The following is a 27702-nucleotide window of genomic DNA, read 5'->3' on the forward strand; positions in this document are numbered from 1 at the left end:
CCCGAACCCCAGACCCACCGGAGAGCAGGACCCAGGCCAACCCACTGCGTCACCGCACCCCCCTAATAAAATAAAAGAAAATTAAATTAAATTAAATAGAAAAACAAACAGGGATCTGTTGGATGTTTAAGGACAAGTCCTTCGGGTACAAAGGAACAGCTAAGGTGTCGGCATGAGAGGAGAGCCGATCACAGGCAGGTAACTGCAGTAGAGCCTCCAGAGCAGTGGGCGGTCGTGCTTCTCCCACAAGCACATCCCACATCCTGACCAGTGGGGAAACCGGACACTGAAGTCCAGCTCCTCAGCGGCTGCTGCTTCTTGTGCGACCGTCGTGCTGCAGGAGGGTCCTTGTCTACACGTATATACAAGACGCTTTCCTCGCGCTCCTAACCCTAATCCACCTTCCACATTATCGGCTCTCGGTGACCACGAGGCCAAATCACGTGATAAATAGCGGTTAGAGCTGTCGCCTTCAGATGCGAAAGGTTGGAGATTTAAATCTGCCCTCCTCCTGTGTACCCTTGAGCAAATTACTTACCCTAAACTGCTCCAATAAAAATTACCCAGCTGTTTGTTTGAATGAGGAAGTACTGTAATTGTAGACAGCTTACAGGTAACACTCTCGATGGATAAGTGTAAAACTAAAGAAACTGATAAATGAAGTGTGTATGGTTGGGGAAGAACGTGTTATTTGATATTTTATAGGTATCAGCTGAACAAGGTCCACTGAGTGCACTATTTACGCAACACCGAGTGGGAGCGCATGGGTTTGACCACACGGTCCAGTTATGCCAATTACCGTCACACAGCAACGGGATGGGTCGCCGCCCTCGGATTTGGGCGGAGCGGAAACATTCTCAGCAAAACAGACGTCTGTGTGTTCGAGAGTGGGTGGGGGAAATGGCCTGGACCAGGGTCTGAGGAGGCTGGAGAAGAGAGACACGCACACGTAGCAGCGCGCGGCTCTTCTTCCTGCAATTGAGAATCGTTTACTGTGGATTTTTTTTTTTTTTTTTTTGCCTTGAAAGCAGCGACTTCTGCAGAAAGTGACCACACACTGACGAAAACCGTAGAATGGGAAATTGGAAGTTTATTAGTATTTTGAAGGATAATGAACTCATCACAAAGGAAACCCTAAATAACTGATCCTGCATTTCTTGCAGCACTTAATACATGTAAAATAAAAGCTAACGTTCATTTAGAATCTCACATCAGAGCATTTTTTTTCCCCTCCAGAACGCAGATATAACAACTTCTCAACAGTAATCCTGAAGCATACGAAATAAAACGTGGGTACAAGAAACTACTAAATACAACATGTTTAGATAAAGTCACTGAGGCTGTAACTATACCATCATGGCGGTGTTTATTTTAAACCAAGAAACTGGTTATAAAATTGCAAGAAATCCATAATTTATATTAAGCAGAACTGATACAGGGTTTAAAATACCAGTGAGTTGTACGTATGCACTGTGCCAATGAGGTACGGTGCAATCCATGCAATCCATTTTCCCGTTTAATTAAACAGTGATGTAACAAAGCAATATAACGAAAAAGTAACCTGCATAATTGAAGTACAAAAGAAGGTATCAAAAAATCATAATCAAAAATGTGAAAGGCACCGATTGGTAATGAGTAACTGTTTTTTTTTTTGTTATTTTTTTATTACATGCATAGCGCCCTGCTTTATCAGTGGACACCTTGTCGTGTTCAAGTACCTTCCTCTAAGGTTTTTGGATTTCATAAATTAGATGCTGAGAACTGCCCTGCAGTTGCAATGTTTTTGCTGTGAAGGTTTTAAAACAAACATTAATATACAGTACAACTGTGGAGTATATGCCATATGCAATGTGACCAATCTCTTTGTTCTATAACAATGTTAACAACGTTGGTTGGAATAAATTCCTTTGGCGAAAGGTAATCATTGTTCTATACAATCACTATCTGCTTCAAAAACTCTTAAGAAATCCCCTCAAAAACCAAATTCTTTTACTTGAACCCCCTGAGACCCAGCTATGCATCTTGTCCACTCTAGAGAACGTATGTTTTTTTTTAATCGCCCAAGCAGTACGTGCTACAAAACTGAATCTTAACGCTCCTTACAGTGGACATTCTACGCTTTTAAATGATAACACATGTTTGGAGTGGGGCTTGAGCAATTTCCTGGGAATATAAATCTATTTTTTTTCTTTTTTGCTAGATCTCAGGAGGATATACCTATTTACTTCCCCTGACGAGGCTTTTCAAAACGTACCAAAGCTTCGGAGAGCACATCGCACACATTTACACGTTACGTAGCTACTGTACATACACTTACTTTGCAGTTGTAACTTAACGAGACCTGCATCCCGCTGACGCTAAAGTAAACCGTTATGGTGTGTCTGGCCCTTTTTAGCATCCCGGGGCGAAGACTGACCTGAGAGCACATAGAGAAAGCCTTACACGTCACGTCACCATGTTGCACGTACGTTTCGTCCCATCACCAAATCGGTCCGTGTTAAAACGCACAAAATCGGGGCGGTCGGCTGTAGCATGAAGCTGCATTCCAGCAAAATCGGAAGGGGCAAAATGACTTAAGTGTTGGCCCGGGTTTGGCTGTATTTGGCAAGTTGAGTCATTCCTTTGGCTTTTTGCTTTGCATCCCATTATTCAGCCTGAGCACAAGGAAAATACTGAGAAAAATCTGTAATCTCAGGGCTTTCCTTTATAGTGCACGACATGTCCTTATTTGACCCGTCGTAGCTGACCCGACAATATCTGATTTTAAACTGCTGGGTGTGAGTGTCCCTTTATTACCATGCAGATTTGCCATTTATCACTCGTTTCAGAAGGGAAATTATGTTCTTGTGAAAAGCTTCGCTCTACGACAAAGGACACGCTGAAAATAATCCTCCGTCTGCAAACGGGAATCACGATCTACTGTTATCTGGACTGTAACATTTTCTTGGATTCTCAGTAGTTATTTTTATTTAAATGGCATTTTTTTTTTTTCTTTTCCCTTTTTTGCTGTCCAGCAACAAACCACACGTTTAGTGGAACCCCAGCCCTGAAAAGATACTTTACATTGTGGTCAGGAGAGATTTTGGAAAGCTTACGATGCACTGTGGAGTGGGGTCCTTCGCTAGTCTCACGGCTTGCTCTCAGGGCAGGGCGGCGGGCGCGAAGGAGGGGGTCCGTGTGGGCCATGGGGGCCAGGAGGAGCCCGGGCCGGCGGAGGGCCAGGCGGCAGCTGGCTTGGGGGACTGCATCGGTAGGGCGGAACGCTGACCGAAGGTGGAGCGGTCTCCTGTACTATGGGCCGGTAGTCCGGTGGGGGTGGGGAGCTGTGGGTGCGAGGTGGGGCTCCTGCTGCCTCCTCTTTTACCCGAGTGAAGTTGATACATCGTCCCTGTTGGAGGAAGAGCGAGAGGAACACAAGGTCACTGGGTCACCTACAGGCAGCAGGGTAAATAGCTGAGTTTTGAAAAGCAGCAATCACCCCAGGGAACAAGATAAGGGAAACAAACAAGTTAAGAAAACATCTGTCTCTGGGAATCTGTCCACAGCTGGTCACGTTCAGTGTCGCCCTCTTGGCTCAGTCTCAAAGCTCCCGAGAGCCAAATGCGGCAGAAGACAAACCCCATTGTCAAACGGCCACTTTCTCAGCTTTCAGTGCACATTCATCCTGAAAATGATCCCAAATATACACTTTAATAAGGTACGGTCAAGTGCACGGATTCCGTTTCACTACGGTACCAAAAAGAAAAAAAAAAAATCACTGTTAAGCATCCATAATGTGAGAAACTGTTGTGTCCTTAGATGGGGATGGCTCTAATGCTGGTTGTGATTAGCCCTGCAATTTCCCTCCTGATAACATTCGAGACCTCTTCTGTGAACTTGCCCTGAGAACTATAATGAACCACAGAATAAGGAAGAGAGATTTCCACTTAGACCATGGGACACACAGTGCAAGAAGAAATGGACCAAAGGGTATCATTTTTTTTTTTTTTTTTTTTTTTTAAGAGTAATGCAGAGTGATCATCAAGTGATGTCACTTACTGACCTAAAAAGGCCACCTTGGACCACAACTAGGCCTTGTTGAACTTTTCTGTGCCAGGTGCTTCCGGCTTATTCAGCCAACAGTCTGCGTGGCAGGACATTAAGTACAAATGTCCACATGGGCTAATGAGGCTAGTCAGTAAAGGTTTTTCCTATGATCCTTGTACCCCAACAGGCCTTGTTCAGTGCCAACCTGCCATAAACACCTCCAGGGATAAGGACCCTCAGATCAGCAGACTTGTGAGGCATCCAAAGAGGGTCTGATTTCGCAGGCTCCTGAAGCACCAAACATTTCTCTTGCAAATGTCTGGGAAAAGTCTCATGAAACCAAAACCCCACACAAATGGAGTCCTTGCCACTTTGTTTTCTCCTTCCTAATTGCAAAGATGTAAACCATCGAGGAAGTCCATCAGCCCAGCCATATGTAAACTGTAGCGTAGATACCATGCCATATTTCTCCATTGACTCGACCAAACTACTGAGGCAATTTGACGGCACCCAAATCAGCCCCAGAAGCCTCTTCATTTATTCATTCATTCATTTAGCTGACACTTTTCTCCAAAGCCACTTTCAATGTTAAGCTACTTACAATTATTTACCCCTTTAATACAGCTGGGTAATTTTACTGGAGCAATTCAGGGTAAGTATCTTGCTAAAGGGTACTACAACCAGAGGCAGGATTCAAACCGGTAACCTTTGGGTCAAAAGGCAGCGGCATTAACCCCAATGCTGCAAGCTGCCTCATCTTCTTACATCACAATCCTTACTAATAAGGAAGTACATGGAAATACAGATACCTTCCATTGGGCCAGACATGCAAGTTACAAGAATTAGGAAACCATTTCCTTGGGTAAAAGTACTGCATTTCAAACATGCAAAAATATCTTAAAAAATCTTTTTAGATGCAAAAAGTGCTTCCTTCCAAAACGATTTTTTCACAGACCATTTTAATTTTTCTAAAAGGTAAGACGGTGGAGTAGTGGTTAAGTCTACTCCTGCTGTAGTACTCCTGAGCCAACGTGCTGTTTGATTCTGATATTTTTGTTCCAGTTAATCCTGGTTCTTTGGAGGCAACACAAAATCAAAATAAAAGCTCGTAACCCATTACCTTACTCTGAATTGCTCCAATAAAAATCCCTTTCTCTATAAACTGTGAAGCTGCTGTAAGATGCATTGCATATAATGTGTAAGATAAGCAAATTAAAATAAAATAAAAGTACAGCTTGCTCTTAAATATCATCATAAACAATCATTCCCATAAGACAGTCATTCCCAGTTACAGCAGCCAGTTTGATCCCATTAACTGTCTCTGCTCCACATCAGTGACTGTCCAACCTCAAAGACCAACCACCGCGAATATAGGGCAACCAACAAACAGCTGTCTGTGAAATTTCAATGCAGTGCCCTTGCGATTCGTCAGAATGTACTGGCGTGTGGCTGAGAACACAAGGGGAAGAGTGGTCTGTTTTACTTGGCCACAGAAATGAGAAAAACAGCCCAGGAGATAATGAGACACTGCAGAGCTCTGCCTATGGCCACACACTGCCTGGCATTTCCCTCAACCAAACAATACATCCCAACTCAGTCTTTGGGGGGAAAACAGAGAGAGTTTAGCACTAATCTTGCTAATAATAATCACACACACACACACACACACACACACACACACACAGTCTGAAACCACTTGTCCCAAGCAGGGTCACTGTGAACCAGAGCCTAACCTGACAACACAGGGCACAAGGCTGGAGGGGGAGGGGACACACCCAGGACAGGACACCAGTCTATCACAAGGCACCCAAAGCAGGACTCGAACCCCAGACTCACCAGAGAGCAGGGCCCGGCCAAGCCCACTGTTCCTGCGCCCCCATCGCCCTCTATATATAGTATATATATTCTGTTCTCTACTATACATAGAGAATAGCGTATACATATACTATATATTGTCTATATTAGTATTAGTATCTTATATATGTTTTATTTTCTTATAGAAGTATATTGATTTCTTATACGTACTTAGATATTTTCTGATATATCTAAGTACATATAAGAAAAGCGTCTCCAATGGGGTGCGGTGGTGCAGCGGGCTTGGCCGGGTCCTGCTCTCTGGCGGGTCTGGGGTTCGAGTGCTGCTTGGGGTGCCTTGCAATGGACTGGTGTCCCATCCTGGGTGTGTCCCCTCCCCCTCCAGCCTTGTGCCCTGTGTTACTGGGTTAGGCTCCGGTTTGCCGCGACCCCTCTTGGGACAAGCGGTTTCAGCCGGTGTGTGTGTCGTCCTCCATTTAAAAAAGATGTAATGATGATGTAATCAAAAGCAGCAAAAACTTAATCCCTTTTTTCAAGTGGAACACGAAATAAACCACTGAGGCTGACTATTGTGAAAAGGGTCATTGTGCACATCACAGATGCGTTGTCATGACGATGTCTGTGTTGACGCAGTAACGCAAAGAAAAACTTATATGAACTACTGAAGAGTAACGTGTAGCTTTATAAAACCGACTAAGCACAAAAGTTAGAGCTGAAATAAATTAAAACAATAATTTACCAGTTTTCAGAATAAAGGTCACGGTGCCATGGGGAGAATCAGCTAATTAATTAATAATTCAGTGCTAATAATTAAGTGCTTATGGAAAAGAGAGGACACTGAGTACAAGTTGCTTTTTTACTATTGACGGGTTACTTACACACTTATTCTTTGTCTTACAGCCTCGTCTCTATAGCCTTTGTCAAAACCATGCCATTATATACAGCCAGAGGGAAGGAAATGATTTTTTTAAAATAAAACTTAAAAAATAAAGCTAGAAAAGCATTGCGTCATGCTGCCCTTTGCACATGTGAATTATTAAACTTTTCCGAGATTAAAACTTTGATGAAAACCACACAGCTTTGGCTGTGACTCCGGGAAACCATGAGATGTATTTTTTGGCCCTTCCCAGATCTACAGTAGATACATTCTGCTTTACACTGATTTTTAACCAGACACATTTCCAAAGTCCATTTGTTTGTTTAGATTTGCTCCAGTTGGATGGATCTGTCTTCTTGTCAATGAAATTAGGCGTTGAAAAAGAAGCACTTTGGCTTTTTTTGCGCTTACCTGATCTCCAGGCTGTGGTCTCATGAGTGATACCTGGTCATAACCTCGTCGGAAGAGAGCCCACAGAGCATCTAGTTTACCCTGCAAGAGAGGAGATGCTGGGACCCCAAGTCAAAGACAGCAGTGAACAGTGTCAAAGGAAAGTTAGAGATACCCTTTACCTGGATGGGTGTGTACCACTTCCTTTCCCTAGTGGGTTTCTTGCCACTCTGCTTCTTGGGCTTGGGCTCAAAGGGCTCATACTCTTGCTCCGGCATTTTAACAACAGCATTCTTGGGCTTCTCCAGCTTGGCTCCCTCCTCGGTTGAGCCCTTCCCTCCCCAACGCACCTGCAGTCACAGGGGAGCATTGGAATCCGTTCTAATGTATCTACAGCAGTCATGGCAGTGCACACCCTAAGAACCACAGTGACTTTTCAGAACCTTATATACGATGAGGCCTATTTAGACATTAAAGGTTTTTTTCATGGCTTCACATGTAAACTCAGTCATATACTACCGGCTATAATCATTATTTTATAGTGTTGTCAAATTACACATCATGGATCATGGTTTTGTCTTTGTTTCCTATCATAGTCGCACTGAGACATAAAAACTATGCAATCTGCAGGTGAACCGTGGTCCTCCAAACTCATCAGTTCCACTCTATATCCCATACTGTGATATCTCTAATCTAGGTCAGTGATAATGATAAATGTACTTTATTGTACACATGCTAGGACAGCTGAGTAACTGAGAACCACTGGATATGTCTGTTATGGTGTAACATACACAACAGATAGGAGGAGGACATGATAGTCTTCAGTAAGAACACATTACCTCCATTCTTTTAATGCCCCCAACTCCTCTGCCGCCATAATATGATGCATCCACAGTTGGCCACTTCTTTTTCGGTAAACCATCCTCATCATCAGACTCCTGAGAACAGATCTGGAAGTCTACAGGCAGTCTACACAGAGCCTTTAGGACTCGTTCTGTGTATTCCTAGCTACCGAAAAGTAGAAACCATGGGAACAGACTAAGCACCTTCAGACTCCAGAGGGACTTTGAAAAGGGCAAATCGGAAGAGATCATCTGCGAGGCCACTGTTTAAAATGAGCTGGACTGTGCGCAGATCGGTGACAAACCCCTTTCCACTGAGGTCAGCCTGGATGGCACCTTGTTTTTTACCTTTGTGGAAATCCATTAGGCAGGATAGTGCTGTTATACACCACTTTCCACAAATAACCTGAAAGTTTAGCTCTCTCGCTGAAGATATTTTGTGCTGCAACAAAGGCAGTTTACATGTTCTTCTAAATTGTTCTCCACTGGACTCAGGCCATGTTAAAGTCTGAGATTTAATTAGCAGCTATAAAAAGATTATGCTTAAAACAGAATTTTGAAAGAGGTATTGACTTCTATGGCACATGCATACATATGAAAATACCAACAAAAGTGTCTGCATTTGCTTTGAAAATTAAAATGTCTTATGCTCAGACCCTGTGTGTTTAGATGTCAATGTCTGTAATTAGAGCCAGATGAGACTTCGGAATGGTTTCAGGAAGGAGGGGGACTTACTGGCTCTGGGGGTGGAGGTGGAGGGGGCTCCTTGATGACCTACAAAAATGTTACAGCAGAAAACAAAATGAATCCAAAAATACCGACTCTGATCAAACTCCCTCCGTTAAACTTCATCAGAATAACATATTATATTACAAAGGATGCTCTGAGCAGGCGACTGGTCAGTAGGAAATTAATAAATGCAAAAGAATCATCTTAAGTATGACAAAGAAAGAACAGATGATGAGAAAAGGAGGACACTTACCACAGTGCAACACAGAGGCCAGAACCACCAGAGGAACAGCAAGACTAACAGCAAGAAGAGGACCAACAATGTGATCAGGAGGATGGTTCCATCAAACTGTAGAGGGTTCAAGAGATGAAAGTAAATACCATCTTGGATGCTGGTAATGCACGATTATGCACGATTATTATTAGTCTGATTATAGATAAGTTGATGTAACCAGGAAAACCAAGCATCACTTCGAACCCATGGGATTCTGGTTAAGGTTCAGCAACTGTATTTTGTGGGGGAGCAGAGCTGCAGAAAATGAAAGCAAAAGCTAGGATTTCAACTGGGGTTTTGGACTCAATCACTACAGTAAGCCCCAGAGTTCGAAAGGAACAAAAGTAAGACTTACTCCAAAAAAAACAGACCCCCTTGTGTAACAGAAAGAGGAAGATCCTGGAGAAGAAGGTGGAAAACGGTTGGAAGAGAAAAGGGAAGAATTAAAAGAGGATGGAAACTGAAGAAATATTTCAGATGAGGCAGAAATTTGAAAGCAGAGAAAGATACTGTAGAGACTGGAGCTGAAAAGTCAATTCCTTATTTGACATAGACCTTCATGGAACTGGGATCATCTTCACTTGAGCTTTGTACTCACACACTCTGTGGTAGTGATGTGTACTGAGCTGGTGATGAACGAAAGTCCATTGTTCATGCTCACTTGCAGGTACACCTCCCTGAAAGCACAAATTCACTTGTAAGTGTTAGCATAGAAATTGGGACCTTGAATTTACCCTGAGGGAATTGCAGCTAACCTCAGTATACAAATTAACATGATATTTTGTAAGAGAAAAGAACACATAGCTGCATTAAATTACAATACCCCGAGAAGCACATGTAATTCACTACATTTATTGAATGACCATCACAGGAAAAGAGTGCAAAGTTAGTTGGGAAGTGGCATTCGACAATCTTCTTTGTAGAGATACAAGAATTAAGACCAGTGAATGAAGTTCGTGGATGTGCCTAACCCTAACTAACTCCAACTATAACCTGCTACCCATGTTTTAAAGAAGTCTCTTTCAAACAGAGAAGGTTCTGGAAGCTGGGACAAGACTATATGTTTTTGGTGCTAAATTAGATAGCTTAATTAACATTCTACATTTACATTTATTCATTTAGCAGATGCTTTTCTCCAAAGTGATGTACATCTCAGAGAAATACAATGTGTGCATTACCTTAGCAGGAAGAGAGACAGTTGCAGTCATGTGATTCTTAAATAGTTTGTTTCTTTCCACCAATATGCACAAATGTTCATCACATGAGTAGCTGCATGAAACTCAGAATATCGACGATTCCTGATCACCTTCCTAATAATTTTTTCTTGTTTCTTGTTAAATTAGCTTAACAATGTAAGTCACTTTGGAGGAATACATCAGCTATACAAATAAATGTAAATGTAGATAGGACTAACTGTAAGAAAAAAGGATAATGAGACACAACAAACCTTTCAGTTAAAGGTGGACTTGTGACCAAAGGCTACCAGAACATTCTTAATGTTTCAGTGAAAAATGCTGTATGACAGGATAGTGTAGAAGTGTGGACAGAAGGGTTTGCCAAACTAAACTGAGCGATGAGGGCAGGCTGGTAACACTGACTCTGAGGACTCTGCTAGAGGAGGTGGTTATCTAAGAGGTGTTAGACGTCTGACAAAAGCACATGAAAAGGGAAGCCAGACAGCTGGAAGCTTTGATCAGAGTGGCTGCGGGCTCGACTGGCGTCTGTGAGACCCGCGTGAAGGTCGGCCCTCGCCTAGCAATGCCGTATGGCCCGCCGCTGGGCCGGCACAAGTGGGATGGAGTGAGGGAGGGTCTGCGGGGAGGAACAAAGAAGGAGCAGAACTGAGGGAAAGACTGAGGCCCTTCCTGATGAATTTCTATGGCTCACAACTTTGTTCCTTGCCAACAATCTAGAAACATAAAAGCCCAGAAGGTTTTTTTTTTTAACCCACAATAAGAATGCATGCACTGTACTCTGCCATAACCTCTGAACTTCTTCAGAACAAGCATAGAGTGGTAAAATCAGGAGAGAGTGTAACAACCGTTTTGCATAAAAAATGTCAAGATTAATGATCAACGATGAACATCAAATTCAACCGCCTGAATTTAGCACCAGAATCTTCTATCTGTGATCTGATTAGTAAATAATTAAAATTTTGGCTAATAGGCTAATAAACAGGCTGCAAAGCAAGGTGTGATGAGGATCTAACCACATGGCAGGTCTACATGGGAGGGACATTACTGTTAGGTTTGGTTCAGACTTTAACAGCGATTACCTACCTTACTGTCAGCTGAGACCTTTAAGCTGTTCTAGAAAGTTAGGGGAACTGGGTTGGTTTTGGCATATACTACTCAACCTATGGCTTGCTTTTTTAAGTCACCGTCTTGCTGTGGAAGTTCACAAAGGTTTTGTGAGCTTAGCGTATCTTGAAGAATAAATCCTATTCAACCCTCACATTTTCTGCTAAGTCTTAATAAAAAAAGTTCATTTTATAGGAATTGGAATCCAAACTTCTTTTTTTTTTGAGCCAGATGTAGGTAATTATTGTGGCTTTGTAAAAGCTTTAATGTAAAAGGTTACGTTGCTGTATTTAACCACTTCTCTTGTTCTCCTCTGGTGCCATCAAGACCAATTGATTCCTCAAGGCGTCTTGAGGTAGCAGAAATTCAAATACTGTTTCTGAAGGGGAACAAATGGAAATTTCATGTCCTCATTTTCAATGGGAACACCAAGGACTCCTCTTTACGATAAAGCACTGTAGATACCACCTTGGATAAGAACTTGTTGACTCTAGTCAAAATAACGAGCCATTTCGAGCAATTCAGTTCCCATTTTAGGCTTTTATTCTGGAGAACTGTCCTTTAAAAAATCCTTCTCAATGTCAGAATCTTCTAAAGAAGACACATTTATAGGGAAGCATTATTTTCCAGAATACTTGATTTAAGCTAAATTTACTTTAATGATGTAGGTCGTCATAAAAGGAGAATTGAAAAAAAATATGCAATTTCCTTGAAACAATATAGCAATGTGTTGTTGACTTACTTCCCAACTTCATGGATGATGGGCGCTGGACACAACAAATATGTGTCTTTTATATCTGCTGGTTTTTCATCTAGATGGAAAAAATATTGTTAGCATGCCATCCAGAAGCTTAAGGAGTCTTCAGATGAAAGGGTTTTTTTGCACAGGTATGTTTAATTTTAGGAAGTAGAACAACAAGCAATGTGTGTCGCTTGGTCAGTTGGACTGGGCTGGACGAGTCATCCAGGGAACACTTACTGATCATGACCGTGTCATTGATCTTGAAGCTGCACAGAACCTGGTCGACATTTCTGGCATGCGAGAAGCCGTTTCCTTTCAGCACAACTTGAAATGACTCTAAAAGGATGTGGAGAAAAAAAAAAAAAAACCATGATTTTGGATTCCCTATTAAAAATGCCACAAGTGCATCAGCACAGAAACTCAGCAATTCACAGTTTCATGACAAGTTAAAACTGATACTTAATTTAAAATGTTTGTCCTGCTGTTGTTTGCAGTTGTTTGTTCTTTTTTATTACCTTTTCCTTATGTTCCTGATATCTTGCCACTGAGCCTTTGGCCCTTGGAAACAAACATTCCAAAATATTCTACACATATATGAATTATTATATGCATAACTGAATGTGTTAAGATTTGATAGAATTATGATTTACTAATGAAGCATGCTGTAGAGCACTCATTGCACCCAAACAACTTATGGTGTAGAGGCAATAATTAATAGATAGACACTTAATGTAGATGAATAACACATTTGTTATATTTTTTTAATTCCATATTTCAACATATGCTTCTTTTTTGTTAGGGGAAACAACAACGTGTCACACAAATCAGCCTTCTGGCATAGATCCATGTTACAAAAACATTTTTATGGCCGTATTAAAACAAAACCAGACCACGTCAGAGCCAAAAAATGCTATGCTAGATGTAGCCTTCACGTCACTGATGACAGATAATAGTTTTTAATACCTTGAAATTTCTCTGCTTTGCCAAAGCACTCATAAAGGGCTAATGTGTCTGGCAAGTACCAGGCGTCCGGCATTGGGAGCACCCATCCTGATTTTTCTGGATCCATTGCCCACATACCCCACCCTCTTCCCACCCCAGGCTCAATTGCATGCTGTGAACTCCCATATGTTGGCAATATACACATGAAAAAGTGGTGCTGGGATAGTCAGCATGACAGCAGTGTAGCCTATAAATCCCAATGTGTGTTTTTAATTATTTCCTTTTGTATGGTATGTGGAGACCATTTTGTGCACCTGGTCATAACCCGTCCTCTTTATGTTTAGCTTTAGCTAGCAAGTACAGTGCAAGATATGGAAAACTGAGTCATGGTGACTAGGTGAAATTAATTTAGTCTCATCATTCTTACAGGGTGACCCTTTATGTTGCAAAGGTCACAGAGGCATTAGCCAATTCATGCAGAACATGACAACTTATAAATTAAATTGATCTTATGGGAAAGCTATGACACCATATAGAAACGGTTAATTCAGGATCAGTTTTCAAAGTTCATTACATAGACTCACGCAGCAACAGTGTTTTTCACCGTTGTTCAAAGAGTCACAGAAGAACGCAGTCTCACATCAGGGGGACTGTTTTCATCAGATGAGGGTCATCACTGCGCTTCTGGGATCTGACCCTTCCACTTCTATGACGTCCAACCCTCGGCTCATGTCCATGTACCATTAGACTCCCTATTTGCACCCACTCCGCTGCTCTCTGCTTGCAGTGAGGCGTTAACTCAAAAGCTGTACATCAACACGGTTTGGTCCGCATGGCCTTTCTCAAGTGTCGAGGGACCATGTGATTCTCCCTGGTTTCTATCAGATGTGGAATAGTAAATTCTGATACGTCCTCAACAGTTAAAGAGGTCAATTGGGGTGCAGAGGTCATGGGGTTAGAATGACCTGCGTGTTCTCTCCATTCAAATAGCTGCTGATCCTCAGCTGTCAAATCTATCAATGGTAACCATATGGGGCAGCAGCTGATTCAGTGGTTAGAACTGTTGCCTTACACTTAAAAGGACCATGGTTCAAAGCCATGCTACTGCTGCAAAACCCTTGAGCAAGGTCCTTATCCTGAATCAATAAAGAAAAACTATCCTATTGTATAAAGTGGTAAATCACTGCAGTTTATTGTACAAATCTAACAGTGCAGGTCACCTTGGACAAAGATGTTAGCTTGGTTACAAAGTGCAGGTAGGGTTGACTGGTTAGCTAAGAACGTTCTGATATCTTGTGTGATAAGTAACCAAACTAACCCTCTGGGTCTACTAACCTTTCCTCGTATTACTAAAAGATGTTAGCTAAAGCAGTGAATAACAACTAAAATTACATACAACAGTTTCTTCAACTTTTTAACAACATTGAGCATAATAATTTTAGACAGCACTATGTGGACTTTAAAAATCACACATATTTTGAAAATATAACCTGTCTCCAGGCGCTTTACACTGAAATTTATTTATTTGTTATTCGTTCATTTTATGCTCTGAGAACACTATAAAAAGTGCATTACACCAACAGAAGGCAGTTGTTTTATGAACATTAGGTACCCAGAGGACATTTTTATTAAAAACCCAGCTTGACTTATGAAGCCCTAAAAGTCATAACTACACCAAACACACTCCATCATGTACAGAGGTAACAAACTCACTGCCACAAATGAGACAAAAATCATTCCTGAGCTGGACAGTTGCTTTTGATGTAGCACATCTACTGCACAAAACTGATAAAAAGGGAAGCGTACTGTTCAATTCTGTTTTCCCTCTGCCACCTTTTTTTTCAGGAAATTGACTTAAAAAAGCCTGTTCTCTTTAGGTCTGAAGAATTGCATGATCTTATTACATTCCACAGTGGGAATACTCTCTAAACATCATCTCCACTCCTGAGATCCTCCGAGGATTCGTGGATCATTGAGATGATCCATTTTCATTACCAGCTCATCTCTAGAGAGAACCTGCTCTTAACCAGATTACAGTGACCACGTGTGACGCGGAACTAAGTCAGCTGACCCATAAGAGCCTGCAGCTTCCTTGAAAACATTATTCAGGCATGCGTTTATTCATTTCTCTGAATCATATCTGGGCTCTTACCTCCAGCACAAACGCTAGACGGCTCTGCAGCTAAGATCTCAATGCACGATTTCTTGATAATCTAGGAGGACATTGTTGAACAACATGAGCTTAACCATTGATACACATAACCAGTAAGTGAAGTTTAAAATATTAATGCAGGACACTTTATACAATTTCAAACGTGATGCCAAAAGTTACATAGTTTTGACATATAACATCAGCTGATGTAATTGTTCTTCATCCTAATGGATATTCCAGTATTATGATACTGTAGCTGGATATGATTATCAGACACTTCTCACTCAAGCAGTGATGAGAAAACTTGGTTTACCGAGTCGATCATTCCTCTGAGGGCTTGAAATCCTCCCACCACAGGAAACACGTGGTCGAGGGTGTCCGCTATCGTGGCCAGCTACAACAGCAAGACAAGAATGAAAGATGAGCTTCAAGGCACCCTTACACTGATCCACTACTTCCAAATGCAGTACTCAGACACAGCTACCTAAACCGGTTTGCTATAACATTTCTATCTTCAGGTATGGGGGTACGTTCATAGACCTATGTCCTCCTAATTTCCGCAGGGACTCTGCGATGGTCGTGTACACTATAGTTACTGGAACCTTCATTTTATCATCACAAGACAGAATACCTTTGCTGTACCCTGACTTCTTGTGTTACGAACAGTTCTGAATTTTTGAAAATAAATTTTCCAGTTTATATACAGTAATTTAACTGCATTTCCCTCAGCAGCCCTTTTTTCATAATTTAATTAGAAATTATACATTTTAAAATTTAAATTACAAGAAAAATTAATTTGAATGCATAATTTATTTACATTTAAATTGGTTTTATAAGTCAATATGTATGTGGGCATATTTGCAATTTTTCAGTGTTGTGTGTACTGACTACGGTACAGTGACCCTGTGTTGTGCATAAAAGCAATAATTTTACATATTTTCTTTTAATTTGTCTCTGCTGTGGACTGAATGTGACTTTAATAGATGTCAGTAAATTGCATCAAAGAAAGTGACATTCTCCCACTGAACCGATGACCAGGTCTCCTGAGGATCCTTTACACCACATGTTGATGAGCAAGGGGCCCATATTTGTTACCTGTGTCTCGTTGAAGTCTTTCACCCCAACGCAATAGACAATCGCACCAAGGGACCGTGCTTTCTCCGCCTTTGTTTGGGACCCAACAGAGAATGAGACTCAATGAGCAACAGCTAGATGGCAACACAGGGATGTCCACAGAAAGGGGCAAAAGAGCATGTATGCTGACCTCCTTGCGGGCATCGATGAGCTGATGTTCGCTCAGCTCCCCATCGGTCAGAGCGATGATGACACTCGCCGTCCCTTTAGAACAGGACACACAAAACGTGAGATAATACTGACCCAACACCTCCTTCCGTGAAAGCGTTCCTTTCATTGAAAGTGACACTCACCATATTTTTCACGTTCTATCTGTTCATTTGCCTGAAATCATGAAAACACACAATTAAATGTCATGGTTGCTGAGCATCATGCAATATTTACTTGAAAACATCAATATTTACAGCCTCTGCATCTGCTTTGGAAAGCGAGGACAAAGGACTTTGCTGCAGTGAAACAAGTCACAGTTGAACAAATGTGGCAGTTTGGAAGAACAACCACAGGCAACTCATTTAGCCGTAGGACATGCAGCAGTAACTGGAAAAAGGGAGCGGGAAGAAGGTGAAATCCTTACCCTTTCCAAACCCAAATTCATGAGTGTGTCTCCACCAGGAATTTCCCTCCGTAAAATGTTTAGGCCTTTTCTTATATCATCTCTTGAAAGCAAATGAAAAACAGAAAATTTTAAGCTTCTAAAATTAATTATCTCCAAAACAGTGAACAAAAAAAAGAAAAAAAAAAAAAAAAAAAAAACAGATAATGCTGTATTGATTGTTCAGGAACAATTTATCCGGAGACACAGAAATGCTCAAGGAAGGACAAGCGACGCAGTACCTGTTTTCTGTTAGTTTCATTAAAGTCGTTCCCCGAGACGAGAATACAATGAAGGACATCCTCAACAGTGGACTGCAATTTAAAAAGAAAAAAAATGGATTGCCAATTCATGTTACACAGACAAGAAAACCTAAATCAGATTTTTATTAAATAACATTTGTGAAACATAATATAATCTGATATTTTTAGCGGATAAATATGCATGTATACCAGGTGATCACTGGGGCACAAAATACCACTAATTATCATTGAGTTCTAGACACAACATGTTTGGGGTTCAATGACTTACCATCTGGCCAAAGAATGAGAAAAATGTCAATTATTTTGATACAACACTCCATAAATGGTTAATCTTTGAATTTCATTTAGGCTACGGAAATAGCTAACGGGCCTCGATCGCATATCAACTAGCAATAGCAAGATGCATCCAACTTTCATCTTGCATGCTATAGTTCTCCCACCTGGTGAATTTTTCCGTTAGGAGTTGAACAAAGGAATAGATCTCAATCCAGTGGTTCTTGACACTTCCGGATCTGAGAGAGAGAGAGAAAAGATCATCAGCCATATTGCTCAGGTTTTTCTGAATATATGAGAGAAGCATTACTTTTTCAGTCTGTCCACATTCGTGTGCTTGCATGGTGTGTGAGTGTGGGAGCATCACTCGACATGTTAATTGACAGCAGACCCACAAACCAGAGAGCTGAGGGCAAGCAGCTTTTTGATCCACATGAGTCTGTGTCATGCCAGCGAGGCACAGCACCCATGGCGGACCACTTGATCATTAACAGATGGTGGTGGAGGAATTTACAGGTTGGGGATCCTATAAATAAACGGCCCGTAGTCGGACTTCTGAAAAGCCAGGAACTTTACTTCTTGTGGATGGGTGACAGCATAAGTACATCAGTCAGAGGTTTAACGGCAGCAATACCAAACTTAACAACATATCCCACAGCTCAGAAGGAGTGGGAGATGTGGACCGAAAAAGCTGCATTTGCATCTTTTTCTCTTGGACTCGCTGGCTTAAAATGACTCAGTGGAGCTGACGGAGGATCGGGGGAATTGAGCTAATTTCCCCCCCTGGACTTGATCAGCGAACAGGCAATAAATAGTGGCCGAAATATGGGACGGAAACCAGCGGCCAACGTAAAAAGGTCTGCACTGGATTTCTACATTACCCAGTCTGACATCTAGAAATGACGAAAGAATCCGAATCTGTGCTTGTTTTGGAGCCTTTATATCCAGCTGAATATCAGAGTTAGAATGAGAATGGTTCATATGTAACGTGGCGTTTATTTAATGGGATCTCTACGCTTTAAGATCCCCGATTCTCGGTACAGTAATTCCCTTTTCTGCCTGGCAAGAAAAAAACGGTTTTCAAAATGGCCAGGCGCACTCGGAGACTTTGTAACCCAGCACAAAAACCCAAATAACCCTCGCGTGGGCGGCCACAGTTTTATTTGCGCGAATGACTAAAGCGCTGAAAAGGCTGTTTCAACGTGGTGTGAACACACACGGTTGGAATGCAGCGACCAGCGGGCGAATCACATCGGCTGCCCGGTTTGTTCCATGACAAACCTAGGCAGGTTCGCTTTGATGTGCTGTGGGACTGGAACACAATTCTGTTTTTCTTCTCTCTTTTTAATGGTTTAACCCAGGGACTGAGGCCTCCGTTTTATTTTTTTATTTTTATTTTTTTTCCCCACTTTTTAACATCTGAAATGTTCTGTATCAAAATGCATTATATTGGTCTTGGAAGAGATTTTTTTTTGAGGTTCCATTTATTCGTGGGATTGCCGCCTTGCTTGCACTTTCTTCACCTGTCCAAACAGCATGAGAGAAGGATGTGGGCTAATTCTTTGGCACGGTCCCTGACGAAAATAATAAAAATGCACTTAAGGGACTTTTTTGTGGCAATCTTTACATGTTATCATTTTGACAGCCACTGTATAAGTAGGTAATATTTTCATAACTTTTAAATACCTGGAATAAAACTACAGGATATAACAGGATGAAAACAGAATATAAACTACAAGTACCAATTTACATCGTTGTAATGGAATGATTTAACGTGCCAATGTATGACATTTGGAGATAGTGTAATTTTGAATATGACTGATTCTAAGGCTGTATCTGATTGGAAAATGGTGAAACCACAGAATACATTTCCTTAGATGTGCAGCATATATGGGAACATGTGAAACTAATTTTGGTTACATTCATCACGGCCAAAGCAGAAGACTTGAGAAAGTCTGAATGACTAAAATAATTAGTTAAAAGTGCAGTTTATTCTTGTCCGTACACACATGATATAGAATAGAGGAGTGGTCATTATGCATTATATTACTGCAGATGGCAGACTGTGGTATTTATAAAATGACACGGGGAAGAGCTTATTCAAAACACGCAGTTTAATCACACTGCGACCACCATCGCCCCGAGGGAAAGATCTTCAAATACTCATTTTTATTTCCCCCAAAGCACAATAGATCAGTAAACATAGTTAAACTTCAGGACTCATCTGCGATTATGTTGAATTAAGTCAGGACTGATTTAATTCAGTGTACTCAAATGCGGATTAACATGATGAAGGTTATCTAAAGTATCACACCTTTTAAATTCATTTATCCATACAAAAAATACTGCGCGTGCCCTTCTCATGACATCTGTGGTTTTGTAAGATTTCTCAGATTAAAGGGATGCTGACTATCCAAATAGTACCACGAAATAAAATAAACGTCCCCTGCAAAAAAAGGAAATACTGAAATTACCGGGGTCAGAACCTGGGATTGTAAAGAGCTACTCTTGTTTCTACAGGTGAAGATTCTCATGTCAGATGACAAGGCAACCGCCAGAGGAGCGTAAACATGTTAAGTGTTGAATGTGTCTTGCTACTGAAGCACAGAAGCAAATTGCAGGTTTTGTGGTTCAGCAAATGCTCATTGGTTTGCAACTGAAACACGTGGATCCTTCTGGAAAAAGCAGCAGTAGCCACCTCGCCGGCTGGGTGCTTATGTCACCCATATAGAGAGAGTGTTTATTATGGGTGTAACAGACACCTTTCTCTAGGCACTTTAGCTGTGCCTACTTATTTGCTGTCATCATCTCATTGCGTTCTACTTTTGTCAACCTGCTCAAGTCCAAGGACTTGCAGATGGAATGAAAAACTAAGTATGCTCAAATTAACACGTCTTGAAAATGTGCATATTTTGGTCTGTGCATACAAGGAATCTACTGCATATAGTCCTCAATATCTGGCATTTCAGATTGTACTGAACTGTCTACCCAAACCTGATGCCCTAATACATCTTAATGTTATGTACTGGAGCTTATCAACATGAAGCAAATATGGATATTTATACATCAGCCAAAAAGCATTGTTCTCAGGAGTAAAATTATATGGAAAATATTTGTGCACCAAATTATTGTCAAGGTAAATGTGTCAATTAGAAGAAGCTGCATGTCAGAGCAATAACGCATATGCATCTGATTCACGCGGGTTCGGAACAGTACCCCCGTAGGCAGTCGAGGCAGTCGATATACACACGACGCGGAGTTCAAAAAGGTACACGGCACTATTCAGACCAGAGCTGAAGACCTTTAGTTGACCGGTCCTATGTTCACTGTTCAAAACCACATGGAATACTGTGGTTTCTGTGAAGTACCCAGAGCTGTAGAACGGGGAAGGAGAATACAGTGTTGGTTGGGGGGTATCTGTTGCTTCAGACATTTAGGACACCAAGCAACCAGGAATAAAAACAATAAATGAAGGTTTACTGCTGATGAGTACAACCATCGCAAGCAGCTAAAAAAAAAGCAATAAAAAAAGAGAGAATCGCGGGGCATGAGTGAGGTCTCTCAAGTGACCTCTGAGCTCATGTCCTTACGGAGCTTTAGCACTTAAACTTCCTCAGAACTTCTCCAGATGCTCCCAAACCATGAGATCCTGCATCCGATTGCCACAGAGCCTGGGGTGCACCCCCTCCCCCCCAACCCCAGCTGGTAGACAATTTCCCCTTCACAATTTGCACTGCAGGGTGACACTATACTACTCTTGCTTTGAGCATTTTTTTTCTTTTTGAGCCCCTCCACCGTGAACAACATGTTCCACAATCTATCCAGCTTAAGCTATTACCGGCCGACAGACGTTTAGCGCGTTAAGTGCTTTGGACGCAGGGCTGTTGAACACAACGCGATAAGGATCGTAGCGATTCTCACACAGACTGCGCTCCCAGCCCACTATCCACTATACACACCGTATGCCAATTTTAGCTCTCTGCTGATCGAAAACCCGGACAGCGCGGCTTGGAAAAAGAAATTCCACAGAGAGCGGGATTTGGCCCAGTCGGGTCGTTTATGGTGTACGTCTCTATTTTTGGGCCCCTTTGGCCTCCTTAAAAGTGATGACACAGCATCTTAGCCATCGCAACTCGTGTAACGGCTTGAGCGTTCAGCAACATTCAACAGCCATTAACATTCTTGGGTGGCTGACTTCCTCCAAAATGACAAATAGTATCATCTAAACATGTCCCGACGGAGCCTGGGGCAGCAGCCTGGTTCCAGGCAATACGCTTATTTAGACTAGCGGCAAAAAGCGTAAATAAAAGTCGTGAACGCGAGGGGTCGCGAGAAGAAAAAAGAATTGAGGGTGAGGAAGACCTTCGGAGGTTCTTTCAGCAAGCTTCCACCAGGCATCAGGAGAACCTAACGCGCACAACAGACGAACCGTACGAGTACGATGCTGCTGTAAAGTTGCTTTGAAAGACAAAGGGTATGTCTTGTATCTGCTTCTGTATATGGAAAGTAGCACTTCTGCAGTGAAGGAAATGAATAACGACTGAATCTCAGAGCAGATTTTGATGATGTGCCAGATGCTCTGACGTCGCTTGTTCGTGAAACTTAAATGGAAGAGAAACACAAACTAAGACTTTACGGTGTTTTTCAACGAAAACGAGACATTTATTTTCCGGTGAGCTCAATACCGCCATCCCCATAAAAGTTAAAAGCACAATAAGCATAGACAAACTGACTGCTAAAATAAAAAAAGATAAACAACCAATGTAATAAATAATCTAAAAACTCTTGGCTTGCCATAGTCACTTTGTGATTTCTTGCTAGTAAGCTTAAATACTGCTGTAACAGTAAATGATCATTCAAAGATTTTTTTTTTTCAGATAAATTAAAATGTTATTATTTCACTTATGACATCATTACCATATTTTGTACTTGAATGTTAAAGGGCAAAAAAATGGCTAAACTTTGGCCTGAGACAGACTTCCTGACCGATGCTTTCAACATATCAGGGGCTCGCTGTGAAACTCGGGCTGCTTGTGGCATCGCTGGGAGGGTTTTACTTTAATCGGAACATCTGATTTTAGCAAAATCCTGCTCTATGGAAATGGCAGGTAGGTAAGAAACAACCCCTTTGTTCGGCGCAAGCTGTTAAACAGCAGGTTTGAGCTCACAGTCTGATTCAGCTACATGGCCTGTCTGGGAATTTCTTCAGAGGAGGATCTGCAACAGTGGAATGTACTGTTTTAAAGGTCCAAACCTAAAAATCTAGAAAAGAATAATAGGCATTAAAGTGATAAACAATCAACTGCAGAGCACATTTTAATACTGATCAGTATGAACATCACATCACCACTTAATGGTGTGTAATGTCCCTTCTAAACCATTACTGTTGGCAACTATCCATCTCCTGGTTCTAGGCATGTGTACGCTGGTTTTTGGTTGAACTGAGATAAAGAAAGACCAGCAAACACAGCAGTGTGCAGGGACCAGAAATGGCAACCACTGCATTAAAGACTCAGTGTTGGAATGAAAAACATTGCACAAGAAAACCAGTTAGGGTGGTAAGGTGGGCCCTAAAAGCTCCTCTGCATTTGGGTTCAGACATGAGTTGGAACCTGGTTCAGTCTGTGTGGCGTTTGCTTGTGTTTCTTCTGGGTGCTCTGGTTTCCTCCCACAGTCCAAAGATGTGTTTTGGGTGAATTGGTGAGTCTAAGTTGCCTGTAGAGTATGTGATTGCCCGGTGATGGACTGCTGTCCTGACTAGGGTGTACTCTGTCTAACATGCAGTGCTGAAAGGTAGGCCCTAAACCACAGCAACCCTGCATTAGGCTGAGCAGTTATTGAACAGATGAATGAAAGAAAACCATTGTTAATATGTTGATATATAGCCAGTCAACGAGTAGGAGAAATAACACGGACTGAGGATTGTCCATGAAAAAAGTACAAATGCATGGCCCTGTGCTGTCATGGAATCCAGTTTTAGGGTGGTATTCATATTTGCTTTATTTTTCAAATAAAATCCTTGAGTTTTCGAAGACCAAGGTCAAAATGAATGGAATGAACAAAAACATCCCACCTTGAACGGCAGGAAAACATTTATTCTGCAGATACATATCGCGGTGCTGCTGTAATCGTTTGGACGGGGGCCACCACCTGAACTTAATGCCCCAGATCTGCTCGTGAGTGTGCTGCTCCTTACTGTTCAAAGGAAGAGGTTGAGCGAACACCTTCCTGAGTGAAAATGCTGAATTGGGGGGGGGGGGGGGGAGAAACCTCAGCCTATCATAACTTTTGCTGAATGTGGTAACATCAATGACTGCTTTCCAGATGCTGAGTCTGAGGCATAAGAATGAAGCCCACTGGCTCTATAACCTCCCTTTGGCAGGTTGCCCATCCTAGCCTCAAGAGATATCCATGTCATCTAGACCTTCTAAGGACCCTTATCTTCACGAGACCTAAGTCAGTAATTGATATGTGAGGAGCCTCGACAAAAAAACTAACCACCATTTGTCACCAGTTAAAAGTAAGGCCTCTTCATAACTCAAAACAGTAGAGCAGCATGTTTTTTGTTGATGAGTTCAAAATTTTGTAAAACAAAATGAAACAAGATGCAATTCTGGGGTGAAACCAAAAGATGTTTAACAAAGACTTAGGAGGTCTACGAAGCTTTTGAAAAATGTTCTGTCGTTGAATTGTCCTGTCAAACTGTTGACCGCCTGAGCTGCAGAAGGTACCGGTCTTTTCTCGACCTTATCTCATATTCACTGAATGTTAGTAATTAAATCATTTTTTTGCATTGTAAGCTAGTTCCCTAGCATTTCAGGTTGACTGCATTAAATTTGAACGTACAGTGGAACTTCGGAACTTGAACGCTTCTGAACTCGAATGAGTTGTTCGAGAAAAAAATGTCTCAGAACTCGAACGAAATTTCGGAACTCGAACCGATGAACCTTTCAGGCTTAAAACCTGTTGGACTCGCGACGCGTCCTTTTTCCCGTAAAACAAAGGGTGCGTATGACGCGTATGACTTGGTATGAGTCAGTCTTGCCTGAAAACTGGTGGAGTGAACATCTCGCTGAATTGTGCTGTGAATTTCCACATGTTTTTATGGGTTTTTACATCTTATATTAAATAAGATGGGTCTTAAGAAGGTTACTAGTGAAAGCAATCAGCCAAAAAGGAAAATAGTGAGAGCCACGATAGAGGTTAAAAAGGAAATAATTGAAAAACACAATAAAGGTGTTCGCGTGGTTGATCTGGCTGCACGATTTGCACTACTGAAAAATAAAGAGACCATCAAAGCAGCTGATGTTGCTAAAGGAGCGAAATCTATTACAAAGCATAGACCACAGATAATTGATAAGGTTGAAAAATTCCTGTTAATCTGGATAAACGAAAAACAGTTAGCTGGTGATAGTATATAGTATTATAATATTATATAGTGATAGTATATCTGCATATGAGACCCAACACACCGCTGGAATGGATTAATCCAATTTACATTATTCTTTATGGGAAAAACTGATTCAGAACTCAAACTTTTCAGAACTCGAACATCCTTCTGGAACGAATTAAGTTCAAGTTCCGAGGTTCCACTGTACTGAGGAACCCACAGACCTCCAATCTGTTTTTCAGATCATTTACTGAAACACAAAAAAAAAGTAGTGTCTATAAGATTTAATGTAATATGTTAATGTGTAAAAATAAATTACTAGGGACATATATGCATTCCGCTGCAATATAGACAATAAATCAGAACAAAAGATGTTTTCCATTTTTCCAAGCAAATATAATGACAGTCCTCTGACTTGGTGTGTTTGCTTTCTTCAGACCACTTAAACATGGGTGTAGCTGAGCGTGGATAACACTAATGGGCTGCTCGCTCGCCTTATTTATCGCTCTTGCACAAGGCATAATTCATGCAGGCATGAATGGAAATTGCTCTGGTTCACTCTGGAAGAGCTCTCATGAATTGTGGCCCCCTCAGGTCCTCCCGAGTACAGAGACGCTTCTGCCACCGTTATTGTTTTCCATCACTCAGTATTCATTGTCAGAAATACTACTGATCTTTCATAGCAATTACATTTTGCATCCTATTGTTCTGGTATGTTAAACTTTAATTTTGTTTTACAAAAGCCCACTTGCATATTGTGCGGTCTGGTCTAAAAATATTATTACGATTTTTGCACTGATAAATTTCTACCAGCATGAACTGGACTGGTTCACTTCCTGCCTTGTAAACAATCCCTCTTTCCCTTCAGTCCTAATCTAGTGTGATGGATCATGGCTCCTGTGTCATGATGTTGCCATTTCACATAATTGTTTACTTAAAAAATTCTTTTTACAGTACACACAAGAGTGTATTTTACTGGGGCAATTCAGGGTAAGTGCTTTGATAAAGGGTGGCAGATCAGGAGCAGGGGCAAGGACTTGAACCAACAACCTTCAGTTTACTGTCCATGTCCTTGCCTGCAACTCCTTGAACGCACCTTGGACACCCTGATATACATATCGAATTGTTTTAGTTTTAAATTGGTCACTTTCTTAATGATTGTTAAGAAAGGATGATGAATTCCTTATACAACATTCAATTTCTCAATAATAATAATAATAATAATAAGAAGAAGAATAAAGCCACATCATTATTTAATGTTCATGAGTATTAATTTGTATTTCCAAGTGGCCTCCTAACTGTGAGAAAGGAAACGTTTCTTTTCAGACGCGGTAACACACATTCCTATCAGTCTAGAAAAGGGGGAAACACAGACCAAAAAACAACACACTGGAGATGTGAGGAAGTGCAAACTCAGCTGAGTGTGTTCATGGTGAGCCTTCGCTCTCCCACCCCACTAACCCCACACATAACAGCCTCCTCAGTGTCCCACCAAAGCCCTCACAGCCCCGTTCGCACAGTGCAGCTGCTGTACCTTAAAGAATCCATATTATACCTGTTGTCAAACACTTTAATGCCTATGGTTCTTTTTAGATTTTCGGGTTTGGACCTTTAAAACACATTGTCAAATGTGTGGGCATTTATGAATGATGCATCCTTCTCATCTTGCTGCATAAAACTGCGACACACATTTCTCAATTCCAACCCAACTCCATATCCCTTTCCAATCCAATTTGATCTCAGTTCCAGCTTAGTTCCGTCTCCATTCACACTCACTTCCAACCCAGTCTGAACACCATTCAATGTACAGCTCCTTACAACTCAGTTCTGTCTTAACTGTAACTCAGTTCCAGTCCCATATCTCAATTCCTACCCAACATCAACTCCATTCATTCAACAGACACTTCATTCAATCTCCAGCCCAACGCAAATCAGCTATACGGACTCGGTTCCAGCGCCATTCACAGCATTCAGTCTCCGTTCAATCTCAATTCCGACTCCGTTCCAACTCCGTTCCAACCCTCCAGTCAAAGCGCTGGAAGTGCACAGCCCGCTCTCTGCTCCGTGGGGCTGCGGGGTTTTTCTTTGCTGTCTTTGTTTCACACAGACAATAAAACACCACTTTTGAACGAAAAGAACTTGAACAAAATTTGTCCAAAAAAAAAGTGTCTGCGGTCAAACTCAGACTCGAGAGAAGAGCAATAAAATACAATGTAGCAACGACTGAAAAGGAGGAATCGGGTTTTAGACGAAAACAAGTATCGGGTGGTATGATATGACTTTCCAAATGAAAATAGGGTAAAGAAAAGGGCGAACTTGTAACACGGTCTTGGAGAACAAAAGAAGAAGCAGAGAGAAGCCCCCCGTTCCGCCCAGATCCCGGACGCATCTCGGACACTCGCGTCTTCCATATTTCTCACTCAACGGAGACTTACTTGTCGAGGACAAAGTAGAGATCGAAAACCCCTTGGCAAGAACTTTCATATTCTTCTTCTTGGTCCACGGACTGTGTGTTGATGGCTGGGAACGTGGTCATGAGGAAGGCGAGGAGAAGCAGGGCGAAAGATGCGCTCATCACAAAGCTCGCCATCTTTTCCCCAACAGATACTTCCCAAAAACACAGGAAAGAAACACAAGGAGCGCTTCACATGATCCCCGAGGTCCACGTCTCCAGGAAAGGCTGGGAGGTGGGGATGGTCAAGGGGTCTTCTCAAAGATTTGCTCGAGATTCTTCTCAGGGAACTTGTCCAGGACGCCTTGTCAGCATCAACATCACCCAAGTCAGGTCTTTCTTCTAAGGAGATCCCTGGTCCTTGGAGGAGACCCTCATCATCATCATCATGGTCATCATCACCATGATCATCATCATCACCGTCATCGTCTCACCGCTGCAGGACAGAAAAACCACTTCCCCTTTCAGGAAGAAAAATTCTTCACTTTTTTTCTTCCACAGAGATATTT

At 41.7% G+C, this 27702-nt stretch overlaps 1 protein-coding gene across 1 annotated transcript; it reads right to left on the minus strand.

Annotated features, from left to right (window-relative positions):
• Positions 1-2848: 2848 nt before the first annotated feature.
• antxr1c (ANTXR cell adhesion molecule 1c) lies at positions 2849-27702 on the minus strand. The gene is made up of 18 exons (XM_018726568.1): positions 27177-27702; positions 17519-17590; positions 17058-17129; positions 16798-16879; positions 16517-16547; positions 16354-16427; positions 16185-16253; positions 15403-15483; positions 15090-15150; positions 12233-12331; positions 11996-12065; positions 9552-9630; positions 8933-9028; positions 8686-8724; positions 7948-8046; positions 7291-7458; positions 7130-7210; positions 2849-3388 (listed from the first exon to the last, which is right to left on the minus strand). Exons 1-18 carry the CDS (start codon positions 27329-27331, stop codon positions 3128-3130), a joined length of 1689 nt encoding a protein of 562 aa, XP_018582084.1. The 5' UTR covers positions 27332-27702; the 3' UTR covers positions 2849-3127.

Source organism: Scleropages formosus, chromosome 24 (genome assembly GCF_900964775.1).
Source record: "Scleropages formosus chromosome 24, fSclFor1.1, whole genome shotgun sequence".
Classification (NCBI taxonomy): Eukaryota; Metazoa; Chordata; class Actinopteri; order Osteoglossiformes; family Osteoglossidae; genus Scleropages; species Scleropages formosus.